Source organism: Anopheles arabiensis, chromosome 2 (genome assembly GCF_016920715.1).
Source record: "Anopheles arabiensis isolate DONGOLA chromosome 2, AaraD3, whole genome shotgun sequence".
In the NCBI taxonomy this organism is placed as follows: domain Eukaryota; kingdom Metazoa; phylum Arthropoda; class Insecta; order Diptera; family Culicidae; genus Anopheles; species Anopheles arabiensis.
The window spans coordinates 36,714,624-36,729,411 of record NC_053517.1 but is presented as its reverse complement, the minus strand read 5'-3'; the positions used below and the strand labels follow the sequence as shown (position 1 = coordinate 36,729,411).

Sequence of the window (14,788 nt, the reverse complement as noted above, 5' to 3'; positions counted from 1 at the left end):
ATCCCGAGTGCTAGAATGTAACCATAGCGACCACCTTATACATTTGGACCTTTTTAATATTAAAACAGTTTAATTGTTTTATTACATTACAAAATAATTCTTCAATGGGCAGTAATGTTCACAACAGCCACCGATGGGATAACATGAGCCCACTCCGGAAACTGGTCGATTAGCTTCCGAAACTCGTCCGTGTGCTTATCCCCGTGCTCCCAGTACGTGTTTACCCAGCTCACGTCAAACAGCTTCGCGCCAGCGCCATCCGGCAGATGCTCCGGATCGTACTCAAACGCGAACGTGACTGTCCACGGTGCATCGTCCGCCAGGCCGTAGGTTATCAGCACAAAGTGTGCCCGCTCTCCGTTAAATTCTATCGTGCCCGGCACCGTGTCCATCAGGCTCCAATCCACCAGCTGGACGCCTGGCTTGGGAGCAATTATTAGTGCCGACTGGAGGCAGGTCTGATGGCGGTGCACTATTTCAAAGCTATACTGCCGAACGCTGCTGGAATTCTGGTGCACCCTCACCAGCTCAAACGTGGGCAGAGTGTTTTGTTCTATCGCCGGCGAAGGTCCTTCCATCCAGTAGTTACTGTTTTTGGAAAGGGAGGAAGAAACGAAAAGGACGCGGATCAACGGTTATGAGGTGATTTTGGGAGGTAAGTGAATCAAAATTATTCAGTTTTTCCCCACTTACTTGAAACGGATCTGATGCCAGATCGAATAAAATGGCACACCGCAGAACAGCATCGTGCGGCAGGTCTCCATCTGGCGCATGGGAACGGCTTCGGCCGGTTTGGCCACTCCACGTATCACGCGTACCGCATTGCGGTCCATTTCACGGAACAGGAAACCAGCGCCTTCGGACACGACTGCCCCATCACGATGTGCCACTTGGAGCGTGTGCTATACGCCAAACCGGGAAATCAAGTTAAGAAAAGTTACAGAATAAGGATTGATCAACGTACCGTAACGTAATGGCGCTGAACCGACGGTTCCCCATTGCTTTCGTCCCGGTACGGAAAGCCAACCTGCGTGCAGCATCCCAGCAGGAACGCAATCATTGCGAATACGGTCATTCGTGCGGTTAGCTCGGAAGTGCCTTTAAGCAGTCCAACCAGCGGCACTAGATAGCTCACACACAGAAGGCCAAAGCAAGCCACCAACAGGGCAATCAGATATTCGGGGTTAGTACCGGCACCCATACGTCCTGTGATGGGTACGAACAGCTTTACCAATAGATGGTAAAACTTGGTTGCCCACAGTAGGGTGGGAATCTGGAATGCTAGATGAAGGGCTAGCCAGCGGCGTGGCTGACCTTGGTACCCAAGCACGGACGTCAGGATGGTGGAGAGCAGCGAAAGCAGCACAATTACTGCGATGATGTATGCGCTCCGAATGTTCGCAAGGGTTAGCGGGATGATCAGTAGCGTCCAGAAGAGGTTCACTCCGATCAGACGGGCACGAACCGTTTGCGTAAGGTTGAGCGGGGACTGAAAGATTGAAAGGGCGCTATTAAAACCTAAATGCACCGAAATCGGCTGATCCATACCTTCTTATCGCTGAACCAATGGCTGCATAAACGATGCGCAAAGCAATGCATCAAGATGACCGGACATCCGTACAGTCCGAGGATGAGATATGGCGTCGAGAACCATGACATGGCACGTCCAACGGCATCCAATCGGTTCGCCACGAGCAACACCACACCGACGCTCGCTGCCGTACCACAAACCGTACCCAGCAGCCCGACCAGCGTCTGACTCAGAACGTTTCGCTCACCAACTCGTCGTACCTGGCGGCAAAGTTCCATCAGTGGCACCGCCAGTGACAGTACCGCAAGCAGCACATTCACTATTCGCCCCATACTAGCACTGTAGCTGACGAAGAACAAACCCAGCACGTCAAAGAATACACTGTAACCCTCGGCCAGGTTCGGATCGCTGCCGACCCGGCCCAGCTCCTCACCGTTGGCAAGTTCGCGCGTAAGCGCCAGTATGTTATCGCCCGTGCGCTGCAGTACCGGCAGCGTCAGGTAGTCAATCGTGTCGAACCTCGTATGGTACCGGTATCCGTTGATCGTGTGCGCAAAGTCCATACCGGGCACGTGGCCAAAGTCGCGGAAGATTCGAAAATCCGTATCCGACGGTATGATGCCGGATTGGAAGATCTCCTCCGAAACGGTTTGGGCGGCCGGATGGCGCACCGCACGTCCGTACGCTTCAATCAGCCACGGGTGCTGTGGGCCGGCTTGGAACAGTTGCTCCTTACCGCCCGACCCGGCCGATTCGAGGTTCAGGAAGGCACGTACCTCCCCCGCCCACCGATGTTGACTGACGAACCCGTGCGCTGCCTGCAGTGGCGTTTCCTCGGCACCGTTAAACAGAAACACGATCGAATGGCGGTTCCGTTCCGGGGCACGCGATAACACGCGCAAGATCTCCAGCATCACCGCACAGCTGCCACCATCGTCGCTCGCTCCCGGGCTGCTGGCGACCGTGTCGTAGTGGCAGTTCAGCATCAATGCTGCCCGCTCGCCATCCTCCGACCGCCCTGCCAACCTTACCACGAGGTTCTGCGCGTTCCGGTACACGCTCGTTAGCGGGTTGCCGAGAAACGCGATCGGGTACGCACCGGAAATGGTCTGGTGAGCGGTCTCCACGAGTTGGGCGGCGTGAGCAGTGGCGTTTGCCTTTTCGATCTCACGCCGTATGTAGTCGGCCGCACCGAGTTCGTTCGCCCGCGAACCGGTCGGTTTGGGGCCGAAATCGTTCAGCACCTGTAGATTGTCCCAGGCGCGTTCGGCGATGAATGCGGTCGGATGGCGATCGAGGTCGGCTGCCGTCAGCGCTTCCGGCAGGTAGGTGCACAGATAGCTGGACACGGTGCCGCAAAACAACAGCAGCACAATGCCCAGGATGCCGTGCTGTGCTTCAAGCTGATGCAGATTCGCCACATCCTCGGACGAGGAGTTCGTTCGACCGGCATCTAGCACACCTTTTGCTTTCATTTTCGACCGAGCACTACTGGTGGTACCGCCGGCCATAATGCTGGGGGACGTGCTGTTGCTGCTTTCACCTTCACGTAGGATCAACGTTTAACTGGCTTTTGGCGTGAACCGAACGAGCAGTCCCAGTTTCATCTGCAGCGGGGAAGGTTGCGAGATAAATTTTGATGAACGATTGCACATGCTCGGTACGGCCTGTTGTCGTAGCTTATCAGCCAGACCACTACAGCCAGTTCAGCGTTATCATCGTCGCTAGCGCTTACTTTACCTCTCCCTTCCTTTTTTGTATCCGCAACTATCACTCTGATCTGTGCTGTCCGTCTGACGACTCCCGTACGGCGCCCGATTACCTAATCTACTCAGTTCCTGCGTGTATCGCGGGAGCCACGACAATTAAGCTGTTGTCGTTGTTCAACCTTCTATATCTGTCCCGCACAAGACTCCACCACTGTTTGGCCCGGGGACGATCATCGGCATACGACCGAACGATGCGTTCTATCTTAGTGCTATTGGTGTATTGGTGGAAGAATAACGCCCGCACGGAACGGTTCAGAACCGGTCGCGCCGGCCGCTTGGTTGCTTCCTGAGTATGGAAATGTATTCCAACATGACGGCCGGTACGGCGTGCGCGTTCTATCATGCTCGCTTGTACTTTCCAGCTGAGTTAGAATTCCTGTTAGATGATTCCTATTCGAATAATGCGAATAATATGGGAATGATCGCAGTAGGTTTAATTTATGCATTTGATCTAACCTTTCGTTGATGATCGTGGGTGTATTGATTCAGTGCTTGTAGCACTTAAACTTTTCTCAACTCAATATTGTTTTAGTGCACATGTAGAAGGAATTGGTAGAAATTGAACGTTGGAATAAACAAGGGAACTTATTAATAAACAAGGAACTTACCGGTCATTTATCATGGTTTCTTTCAAGTGAGGTTCTTACATGCTTTCTTTCGGAGATTATGAGTAGTGGAATGAATGATATTATAGATATTTTATTTTTGAGATCTATGGTAAATGGCAAATTTAAAGTAAGTTTAATTGAAACCACACATAGATTTAATACAGAAATTTATTTTAAGCATTTCATTACGCATGTTAGTTCGGTCGGTTATCCAGCATTCTTGTACATTAAACCTTTTCCAATTTTATATGAAAATACTTCTAAACGATACCGGTTCTACTGCTTTGTTAGGTTGTATAGTTTAAATTAAGTTATAGTCACGTTTGCAATCACATTACAAAAAAAAAAACGATGCGGACAAAAAGAAATAACGATGATTCATCGATAAAGCTCCGCGAGCAGTGCAGAGCTTTCTGCCCTCTGGTGGTGGGAAGAATTACTACATTCTCTTCAAACGATCGCTAGCGGTTTTCAAACGAACGTTGGAGCTACATGATGTGAGGAATATAAATTTCGATATAAATTTAATATAGAAAATCTGATTGCTACATTTCTACAACAAATAAATTGTCTACATGATGTGCCTTAGTTTTTGGATGCATTTTGAACACAAAAAGTACCTGCTTCCAATTCATTAACCCATCTTTGCTTGCTAGCTTATGCGAAACTTTATTGACAATGGTGGTGTTTGTGTGTATCTACGCCAGTGATTTTACATTAAATATTGCAATTTCTTCAGATTTCACATTATTCACATGGGTTATAGCACTCTGTTGCACATGTTGCCGATAGCGAAACGTCACGCCCCGGTGGGAATGCTAGCTCTAGTCACCAGTGACTCACGGAACGTGGCCTTCGTTATCACCGAAACGCAACACCAATCGACCAACCGACTATCGTTATGATACCAACGTCAAAGTATCAGCCACAAGAGCTGACACAGATTTAACTCGCATTATCACGTACATGTTCACTGCACTGCTATTGGTCGGGTTTCGCACGTACTTAGAAATACGAATAGAATAGAATAAAATAAGCTCACCGCCACGAACCTACGAAATGATGACGCACACCGTAAAACCTGCGATCAATTTATTAACTTGGGACTGTTTATTCTAGTTACGAGCTAGGCTGGGGAGGAGTAGTAGCTAGTGTGGTCGTTTCAGGAGTTGGTGCAGCCGTTGTAGTAGTTTCAGGTGTCACAATCGTTGTTGTCGTGGAAGACAAAAACTCTGCCAGCCTTGCCTGGCATTCCTCCAGATCGCTCGCATTATTATTGTTCGACACCGCTAGTGCTATCACAGTGATCACGAACGCGAACAAGGCCACACTCAGGAAGGTGACTAGTTTATTGTTCATTACAAGGTCTGATGATGGCAATAGAGTTGGGTTGAACAAAAGGGATAGGGGAGAAAAGGAAAAACAAAATCAAGTTATCACATTGCAACAACGTAGAAGAAAAATGTTTAAAATCCTCTGCCCACTAGGCTTATCCTCCGCCTGGTCTCATTGCGTTTTCAATTGTTCAAACTTACCACCGAGATTACGCATGATTTCACTGCAGCCCATGATGAAGGTGTTTCTGATGGGTTTTTTTTTTTTGTTCAGGGGAAATAAGATTGGTTTCTTCCTCGTCGACACTACGAGTCTACCTGGCACAGACTGTTAGTTAGCTGCTAATTTCTAACACTACCGCGGTAGGAGTTTTTTTAGATGTTTCCCGGCAAATGGCACTCTTACGAATACTTTCGTCTTAGCGCAATCTGCGAACCCTACAGGTGGTGGGCTGCGTGCTATCACGCGCGTTATACAAACTGATAAGACATGCCTATCTACTACAAACCCAAGATAAGAGCGATTTCACTGATCGATCCCGCTACGATGAAGTATACAGGAAGGTGAGCTCTGGAATATGGTTTCGGTCTCACCTGTGCGTCTGCCTATGAGTGTGCTTTTTTGTATTTATGCTACTAGCCAGAACGACCCAAAAAGTTAGATTGCGCTTAACTCGCGTATCCCTGTAATGTTCAGGTGTGCATCTGTCGCGTGAACCGCAATTAAAGGGCATTGGAGAGCAGCCTTGGCCCGTTTCGCCCCTCTCAGGGCACACTCATGTTTGATGAGTCATACGATTCGTACCGCACACTTGAAGGGGTTGAGATTTCGTTAGAGAACATTTTTGTGTTCTCCTCGTAGGAGATAACCGTGCTCAAGTGACTTGCCCTGTGGCGCTTGTATAAACAACCACCGTCTTCGTAGCATTTGTCCATTACATGCATTGCAAAACATTTTGTTGGAAAATAGACAAAGATACGGCGATGTTAAATAGCCTGTGTCTGTTGTAGGGTAGTTGTTTATTCTTGATGTTTGAATGTATTTTCTTGGGTTGCTTCTTATTTTAGGATATGTTGTTCAATTATCAATACGGGTTTTTCTAAGTATTTGATTATTTCGAGGGATGTATTTTTAACTCAAGGTAGGAAAGGAGTTCTCCTATCTCGTTACGGTTGTTACTTCGGACAACGACATCAGCAGCGAAATCGAGATACGCATTGTGTAGGGGAATCGTGCATACTATGGGCTTCACGGAGCCCGCATGAAATGTGAGATATTCGCCCGATGGTCCTCCATGGACACGAGCCTTGGACGATCGAAGGATGCAAACGCTCTTGGCGTGTTTGAGCGACGCATCCTCCGGACCATCTTTAGCGCTTGCTGAGCTGTACGGCGAACCGAGCATCCTGACGGTGGCGAAAGCTGGCAGGATACGATGGGTGAGGCATGCCGTAAGGATGGATGGGAGGCTGCAGCCAGGGACCGAGCATCCTGGAGAATGATTGTTGACCGGCCCATGGGAGAGAGGAACATATGGTGCTGATTCACTATGCAAATGCTAGCTATTGTAGCTAGCAACTAAAAGCTCATCAAGCAATCATTTAGTGCTATAATAGCTAGATAGTCTACAACGAGTGACACATCTAGTCACACAAACATCCTATCAATCAGCACACAATGACAAATTGCGTTTAGTTTGAAGGGTAAAGTTTTCCCCAAGTGAATCAGTTTGGATAACAATTCTCAATACCGGGTTCAGCATGGAGCAGGTCCTTTTGACTTTTGAAGTGTGATATTTTCAGTCGACACTTCTTAGATTGGTAACGCTGAAATTCATCGTGATATAGTATCAATAATGTATGATAATATGGAAATGGAAAGATGAATTTTGATAGAGATGATGATTTAGAAGCATGGATTGCTGGAGTAGAGACCTGTTGCTTTGAAAATAAAAATCGCCTTTGTATACCACAGAATGAGTTTATATCGATCTCTATTTATGAATTGTTCCACAATTTTATCTGTTTTCTTACCTATTAGTTGGTAGTACCGAACGACACGTGTTGGTTTAGCAAACAATCAATAAAACTCAGCCATATTCACCACCCCCAAGCAGTAAAACATATCTCATCGCAAATTGAAGGGCCCGTTACAAGACTTTTTTAATCACACCCTACACATACCTCGATCTTAAAATAAGGCACGAAAATTGGGGTTCAATTAAGCCCGTTGGCTGTTGGGGAGATTCACTCCATTGCATTCACCAAGCTTCGTTCCCATTCCGTGTACGAGCACTTAGCCCGGAAATGAGAACCAACAATCAGGCCACACCGTCCCTTGACCTACCTTCCTTCCAGCTTCGAGTTCCGGGATTCGAGTAAAAACCGAGTATCAACGTTGTTTGTTTATGTTTATTGTGTTTTGTACCGGCTTAGAGCCATGCTTTGCATTAAATCTACCATATTTCCTACCATAATACGCTCTTTGTCTACATACACACACACAGTCATCGATCTGTTTGTCTGTCGCATAAATAGGTTCGCGTGGCGGCTAATTCACCCAGCCGCTCGGCCGCCCCTCGGCCAGATAGGCGAACCCTTCGCTCGACGGTTCGTACCGCCGGTCGGGCAGATCCTTCACGTACACGTCCCGGTCCTTTTTGGTAAAGTTTTTGAACGCCCCGAGCAGCAGCAGGAAGATGGCCAGCTTGCCCGCCATCAGCGACTTGAGCAGGAACAGCTTGACCGCCGTCAGCATGAACGGTATCACGGCGGACTGGATCAGGAAGGGCAGTATGAACAGTGGCAGCACGTAGCGAAGCATCTTCTTGCCCCCGATACCGCCGCCCGCCTCACGTCCTGCAAGATAGAGGGATTGGAAGCGAAACGGGCGCATAATGGTTAAAAATGCGCCTCTTGCCAGTAGGCTTTTGTCTCACAACTTACCCGTGTTTAGCATGTCTCGCACAATGTCCTGGTTTAGCTTCACCTTGACAATGTTGTTCGGCTCGTCGATGGTCATGTTCAGTACCGGCGGGAACGTGTACTGCTTGACGCGCTCGGTTGGCTTTTTCGCACCGGAGCCCGCAAGCTCATCCGTCGCTTCGTCGCGCCCTTCCCCAGCTACACGGCCCTCCACCTCCTCCAGGATGTTTTCGATCAGATCGTACTGCTTCGCCTTGTCTGCATTCCACCCGAGCGGATCATCTTCATCCTCCTCGTCGTCGTCGTCGTCGTCTTCATCATCCTGCACGGTCGCGTCGTCGATCTGTATGTCGTCCGGGCTGTGCTCCAAAACCAGTGGAACGGCACGCACTTCATCAGCTGCCTGTGGTGCTGGTGTCGCTACCACCTCAACAGCCTCGACCGCCCGATCCGGAACGGCAGGCGATCCAACAACGGTACCGTACCTGGTCCGCACACGACTGCTGAACACTGGCGCAGGCTTAACCTTAAGCTCTTCCGCCACTTGTACACTGTCGGCGGGGCTAAGCACCGGACCGGTCTGGCCGGTCGCCGCTTCCTGCACTGCTGACCGCGTTTCCAGTTCGCTCGGTTCCGGAGGCTTCGCATTTGGGGGATCTTCAAGTCGGGCCGCTTTCAGCAGCTGCGCCTGCACGTCGACACTTTTCGCCTGCCACGATTTGCGCATCTCGCCCCGCGTGACCGGTAGCGGGCAGCAGGCTAACACCACGAACAGTAGTGACACACTGGTGGTGCCAGAAACCTTCCGTCCCATTATTGTTACCTTCTTCTCAAACCACTAAACCCAACACCACAAAAAAAAGACAATGAATCGGCACCACCAAACGAATCGCTTCTGTTAGATCCTAAAGCGGTTGTTCTAAACCACACTACGCGCACTTGTTGGCAGCGAACCGGGAGCACTACCACCGGGAACTACCGGGAGAGCTGTTCGGAAAACCGTGCCTCGACAGCTGCACCACACTGGACGGAATGGCGAAAACCGTTGCTCGGTGGATGATTATATTTTATTGAAAACTCTTGCCACAATTTTCCCATCTCTTTTTCCCCGGAGTCGCTCCGTCTCGATCTTGCTGCTTACCGCTGCTTCCCGCGATCACTGGCTGCCAGTGTGTGTGTGTGTGTGTGTGTGTGTGAACCACTCGAGATCGCTTCAACGCACGTCTCCGTTCCTTTTCACCTTATTCTTCGTACGTTCCGTAGCCCATCTGGGCCTGAAGTTGTTATACTGGCATCTCGCGGCAGGCCAGTTTTCCCGCTCCGTCGGCATAGCCCCCCCCCCTCCTTGCTGCTCCTTCCCTGTTTCCCCACCGAACGTCGCATATGTCGCACGCAGGCAAACTGGCACGGCAAAAGCCATACATTTGCTCGTCTCAACCACCTACCCCGTCTACCATCCCACCCTTCGGTGGCTGTGGAAGATGCAATTTTCATCCCCTCCCTTTCACGTTCGCAACGCATTAAAAAATGTCCGTTGTTATCGTTTTATGATAATTTGCAACCCGCGCGGGGTGCGTTAATTTGTGAGACGAAAGTGAAAAGCGCGCATCGTTAGGCGAGGTGCGAGGCAAAACTGCATCCAAAAAGTGCATCGGCCCTTATTGTTGTGCACAAAGCTAGAGCGAAAGAAAATGTCCACCAAATGAAGGAACCAAAAAAGAAAAAGCGACGCATCTGCACTGCAAAACGCCGCCACTGCCACTGCGCGTGACACATTCGTTTGCCACACGAATGAGGTCCCTGGAATCGTCGCGTTCCAGATCTAGATCAGGTTCCCTTTTCTGGCGATCCTACTGATCTCCGTGCTTGGTAGAAGAGTGGGGGGGAAGGGGTGGTAGGGGAAAAAAGCATTAGTAACGTGTTTTGCGCTGCACAGACCCAATCGTGACGATGGGGCGCACGGGCGACAATTAAAATTGGACGTGCGTGCGCGAGCTGCCCACAACGGAAAGGGCACGGAAGGGAGGCAGCAGCAACAAATGAAGAAGTTTAATAATAAGAAGTGCGAGACCAGAATGTTTAATTTCGGAGAAATTTATTGTCACAAACGCTCACAACGCCGAAAAGAAAGCAAAAAATAAAACATCGTAAGATTTGCTTAATCGTGACTCGTGGCCCGACTCCGGCTCGATCGTGCATTATCGGTGGCCTACATTTGCGTTTGAGGGGGGAAGGGGAGGGGGTCTTCGTATCTTCCCCCGCCCACCTCCCCCGTCTCTAGATCGACCTAGATCGATTGGCATCGTATGCAGAAATAAATAAATAAATAGTTCATTACGCTCAACACTACGAAACTAAAGGTGCGGGGGCCGCTTCACTTTTCACCAGTCCTTGTACACGAGCGGTATCGGTGCCGGGGCGGGTGCACTGTAGGCAACCGGCACTGGGGGTGGCAGTGGGGCCGGGAAGCTTCTGGCAATGACTTGCGAGATGGTAAGCACCAGAAGAATCACCTGCAACAGGGAAAAGAGGGTAGTGAGCGCACACGTGTTACTGTTTTGTCATGGGGTTTACTATGAGCGTTTGCTTTGTACTTACACCGACACCCAAACCCTTCATCGAGACGACGGTCAGGGCGGACAGGAGCGTGGTGATGACGCCGACGACGAACGCGGCCGGTATCATGGCGAAGCTGATGCGCTTCAGGAAGTGGTGGCCAAATGTGCGTCCCTCTGGAAATTGGGGGAAAAAACGGAGCGAAAATGTAACACTTTTTTGCCAAAGAATGTCACGAAGCAGGACACTTTTTGCACTGTAGATTAGTTCTGTGCTTTCTATTGAATTTCATCTTAATAACCAAACAAACAAATTGACAACGTCTTTGCAACAACACAGGGTAGGTTTCGTTCTTGGCCGTTCCACATCAGTGACGAGTCGTGCAACAAAATAGCGAAAGCAACTGAATAACGAACGCTGAGCCGCCTTTGCCCTGGTCCCGTTTGGCAATATCGATCATCAATATCGGCCGGCACACTGCACACAATGAGGTGATAAATCCGTTCCACACCGCCGAATCGGGTTGGAGTTGATCCGGAGTGGCACTGCTGACCCATTTCACTCAGCGATCGTTTGCGATCCGTTTTGTGCGTAAATTGCACAAAACAAAGCGCGCCAATCTGCTCTTGATTCGAGCAGGAGAGTACACACTAACCCGCGATATCGGCATCGAAACTGCTATCGGTAGCGGCACCGGCTTCAGCGGCACTGGCCAAACAGAACACTGCACACAGCGCGAGCGCACCGACCAGGAACGTACGGTAGAAGGAGGCCATTTTTGTGGGAGTTTTAGAATTTGAAGAATCACTTTAAACACCACGGAGCGTACACGAGCACGATGCAGCTGGATGCGGATGAACAAACGAGTGACGATGGACTGTGCCTGTCGAAAATCGGCTAGATCGTATTTAAATCGATCGTGAGTCGCTGCGTGGTGGGTCCCTCTACAAAAATTTGTTGGAAGCGGGCGTCAAATTCCACCCGCCAGCCAAAAATGCGATGACAACTGCACGATTCCATTGTATGCATGAGGGAGTAGGGGGGGGCCATGCGTCCGGAGTTCGATTTCCCCACGGTCAACCGTTACCGGCAGCACGGTTTTATGGCGCTGCTTCCTACCTGGTGTGTTCGGCAGCTCCCATCATTCTCCCAATCGGCCCGTTCCCATTGGCGCGGGTGTTGGCCCACTGCTAAAGTTCTCCCCATTTTCGGAGGACGATTTGAGTGTCGCTAGGCATGCGCCACTGTCATATTGCTGGCTTGAGAACCACACACGCATACACACGTACGTGCGGTATGCGGACGTAACATTTAAAGTGCAAACCCCGGGTGCGATTTCACCGTCTACCATAATCGCCGGGAAAACTCTCGCTTTCGATCACTTTCCTCGCGCGCCCATAAAAGGGAAACCTCCTTCCGGCCTGCCGGATGCAAATCAGCAAATCATACAACAGCTGGCTGACCCATTGACGGGTTGCCATGATAAGCGAGTACGCGCACAAATGCTGCTAGCAACAGTGTTGTGATGCGCTGATTTGACACAGAATATAGCACAGTACGGTGGAAGGGAAAAGATAAAAGAGGAGAAAAGAAACAACCTGATCTGTCACACACACGTGCACACACACACACGGTGTATTGGCGAGATCCAGTCGGGTGGAAAATGGCGCGAAAACTCGTCAAACGACCGAGCGAGCGGGCTGACGACAATATGGATCAGAGATGGCGATCCTGTTCGCGATCTCCCGTCGACCGGTGGACCACATCCGCATTGGGCCACCGCACCTGGGCTAAGCGGTTAATTGCAGCGCACTGCGCAGCCGTCAATTACAGTGGATGAGTTTTCACGGACCACGGCTTCAAGGGCACAAGGGCACTTTCCACGGGGGCACGACACCAGCGGAGCCTCTTGCTTTATCAGCTTTTCTAGCGCGGATCGCACGACCACGAGTCCCGCAGTCTTGTTCTGCAGCTTTAGTTTCACTTTTCAATCATCTAGCAATAATGTGGCGTCTGTTTGATTTGCAGTATGATCGAGCGAAATGGAGCATAATTTTCGTTCATTAGCCCAGCGCACTGTACGGTTGATCTAACGCTGGTGGGGGGGGGCTAATCAATGCTTGCACGGGTCAATTGTTTTGTGTGCAATGTGCACGGTTGCACGGATGCACTCGATTGCACTGTAGCAAGGGGGTGGCACGTTTTCAAATGAGGCAAATGTCAGAAAACGTTTTGTACGCATTAGCAACACGTTTGCTGGTAATTAGAAATGATTATCTTTCTAGTAGACAGACGATCGGCCAGAGCATCTGTGTTTGGTGTGCGCTTTGCGTGAAACTTATGCTTAAATGATGTATAACAATAGGAAATGGTGACTTTTGCAAGAGATCAGACATTTTTGAAAACATCACTTAATCAATGAATCGGAAACATTCCAAAAACGCTGTTTTTGTTTGTGGCGAAAATGAAAACCTCTGTACTCCAATTGTTTTGTCGTAACGAGTAAACTACTTTAAATTGGAATTTGATTGAAGGGTATAAACCCGTTTGAACTCATTTTGTAATTTGATTGTAACCCTCTAATTTAAGCACTCGCTTACAATTTCAATTTAAAATATTCAGATTCAGTTTTTGTACAAAATTTTTCTCATTAAGAAGAGTATTTGTAGAGTATTTAGATTTGATCGTTATGCGAAATACTCGTCATAAGGGGTACTCGTTATAAGGAGTTCCAGTGTATTATTTGGGTATGGCTTGTTAACTTTTGTAAAATGCACCAAACAAAAAAAGTTTCCAAATATCCGCTGAATTTGCGTTTATTAATTGTAAGTGATCCTTAATATTGGGGAAAATATTCAGCCACTTTCTCAAACTCGATCGAAGCCGAAACGATCGAAGCGATTGTCAAGATTGACATAAAATGGTGGTTTGTTCTGAGGTTTTTAGAACATTTAGCCATATTTTACGCATTACTGAGCAGCATAATCATGAAATAAATTAAAGCAACCATTGTATGAAAGCAACTGCAACTACCGTTCCTCTTCGAGTTCGAGTTTGGGAAAGTGGCTAATTAATTTCGCTGCTGGGTAGTCAATTATAACTTGATTAAAAAAATGACATGGTACATTTGTAGTAACCTGAAATTGTGCCAGAATTTGGAGTTTGGCCGGTATCGTGGTACAGTACCGTCAACTCGTACGACTTAACAACATGCCAGTCATGAGGTTCAAGTACTGAACGGAATGTGCGCCTATATGTAGCACTGACTATCCTGCTATGTGTAATCAATAAGTCAATGAAAGCCCACTAGTGGTACAGGCAGGCCTTGACCGACAACAGTTGATGTGCCAAAGAAGAAGTAGAAGTAGAAGGAATTATCCTATTTAATTTATTAAAAATGATGGCTTTTTCGGTTGCTCCCCACCCTAATGACATCATTTAAGTGATAGAAAACGTTGAATACTAAGGAAAATCGCTATATTCCAGGTGATCTACTTACATTATTGGTACATTTGCTCTATTTTTGTACATTCCAAAACAAATTAGTATTATGTTAAATTTACATCAAATCTTTTTCTGCCGATGATCACGACTTGCTTATATGTTCTTTCTGCCTGTATAAAGTAGCAAGCGATCTTGTTGTACATCATATTTATATATGATGGTTTACTTTTTAATAAATTAGGATACCAATATATGTAAGATATGTTAGATTTGTGCCATTTGATTCCATGAATAAAACAAACTATTTTCCGTCTAACACGTTTAGTTCGTCTTTAGGCAACAACAAAACGGTTCGTGCGGTCTAGCTGTCCGCCTGAAGGTATGCAATTTAATGTATGGCTGAATATTTTCATCGGTTTGGTTCAAGAATTATTTATGCTATTGATCAGAAATGTTGTTGAAAATGTCTTAAAATATGCATAATTTTACAGGAATCAAGTGTATTATTCAAACATCGTGTTTTACTGTCGTTCTCCACAAGGCTTTCTTAAAACAAGACATGATAAAAATGATTGCTTGGTCAGTTCAAATGTTGTTACCATTTTGCTTATTATAAAAATA

The 14,788-nt window shown here is 48.1% G+C and overlaps 4 protein-coding genes across 5 annotated transcripts; all 4 read right to left on the bottom strand.

The window, feature by feature from the left end:
* Window positions 1–50: 50 nt before the first annotated feature.
* On the bottom strand, window positions 51–3,513 carry LOC120894423 (endoplasmic reticulum metallopeptidase 1-like). 2 transcript variants are annotated; one of them, XM_040296998.1, is made up of 5 exons: window positions 3,267–3,513; window positions 1,549–3,138; window positions 965–1,489; window positions 694–902; window positions 51–588 (listed from the first exon to the last, which is right to left on the bottom strand). In XM_040296998.1, the coding sequence occupies exons 2-5, from the start codon at window positions 3,040–3,042 to the stop codon at window positions 102–104; spliced, it is 2,715 nt and encodes a 904-aa protein (XP_040152932.1). In that variant the 5' UTR covers window positions 3,043–3,138; window positions 3,267–3,513; the 3' UTR covers window positions 51–101. The 2 variants fall into 2 exon arrangements, with proteins under 2 accessions (XP_040152932.1, XP_040152923.1); XM_040296989.1 differs by having other exon boundaries at window positions 3,272–3,513.
* Window positions 3,514–4,538: 1,025 nt separating this feature from the next.
* On the bottom strand, window positions 4,539–5,810 carry LOC120896958. The gene is made up of 2 exons (XM_040301496.1): window positions 5,444–5,810; window positions 4,539–5,275 (listed from the first exon to the last, which is right to left on the bottom strand). The coding sequence occupies exons 1-2, from the start codon at window positions 5,475–5,477 to the stop codon at window positions 5,028–5,030; spliced, it is 282 nt and encodes a 93-aa protein (XP_040157430.1). The 5' UTR covers window positions 5,478–5,810; the 3' UTR covers window positions 4,539–5,027.
* A 1,824-nt stretch (window positions 5,811–7,634) lies between these two features.
* LOC120894502 lies at window positions 7,635–9,469 on the bottom strand. The gene is made up of 2 exons (XM_040297128.1): window positions 8,189–9,469; window positions 7,635–8,101 (listed from the first exon to the last, which is right to left on the bottom strand). The coding sequence occupies exons 1-2, from the start codon at window positions 8,979–8,981 to the stop codon at window positions 7,794–7,796; spliced, it is 1,101 nt and encodes a 366-aa protein (XP_040153062.1). The 5' UTR covers window positions 8,982–9,469; the 3' UTR covers window positions 7,635–7,793.
* Window positions 9,470–10,245: 776 nt separating this feature from the next.
* Window positions 10,246–11,624, bottom strand: LOC120894317 (protein apnoia). Its single transcript, XM_040296830.1, has 3 exons — window positions 11,379–11,624; window positions 10,766–10,899; window positions 10,246–10,680 (listed from the first exon to the last, which is right to left on the bottom strand). The coding sequence occupies exons 1-3, from the start codon at window positions 11,497–11,499 to the stop codon at window positions 10,549–10,551; spliced, it is 387 nt and encodes a 128-aa protein (XP_040152764.1). The 5' UTR covers window positions 11,500–11,624; the 3' UTR covers window positions 10,246–10,548.
* Window positions 11,625–14,788: the final 3,164 nt, after the last annotated feature.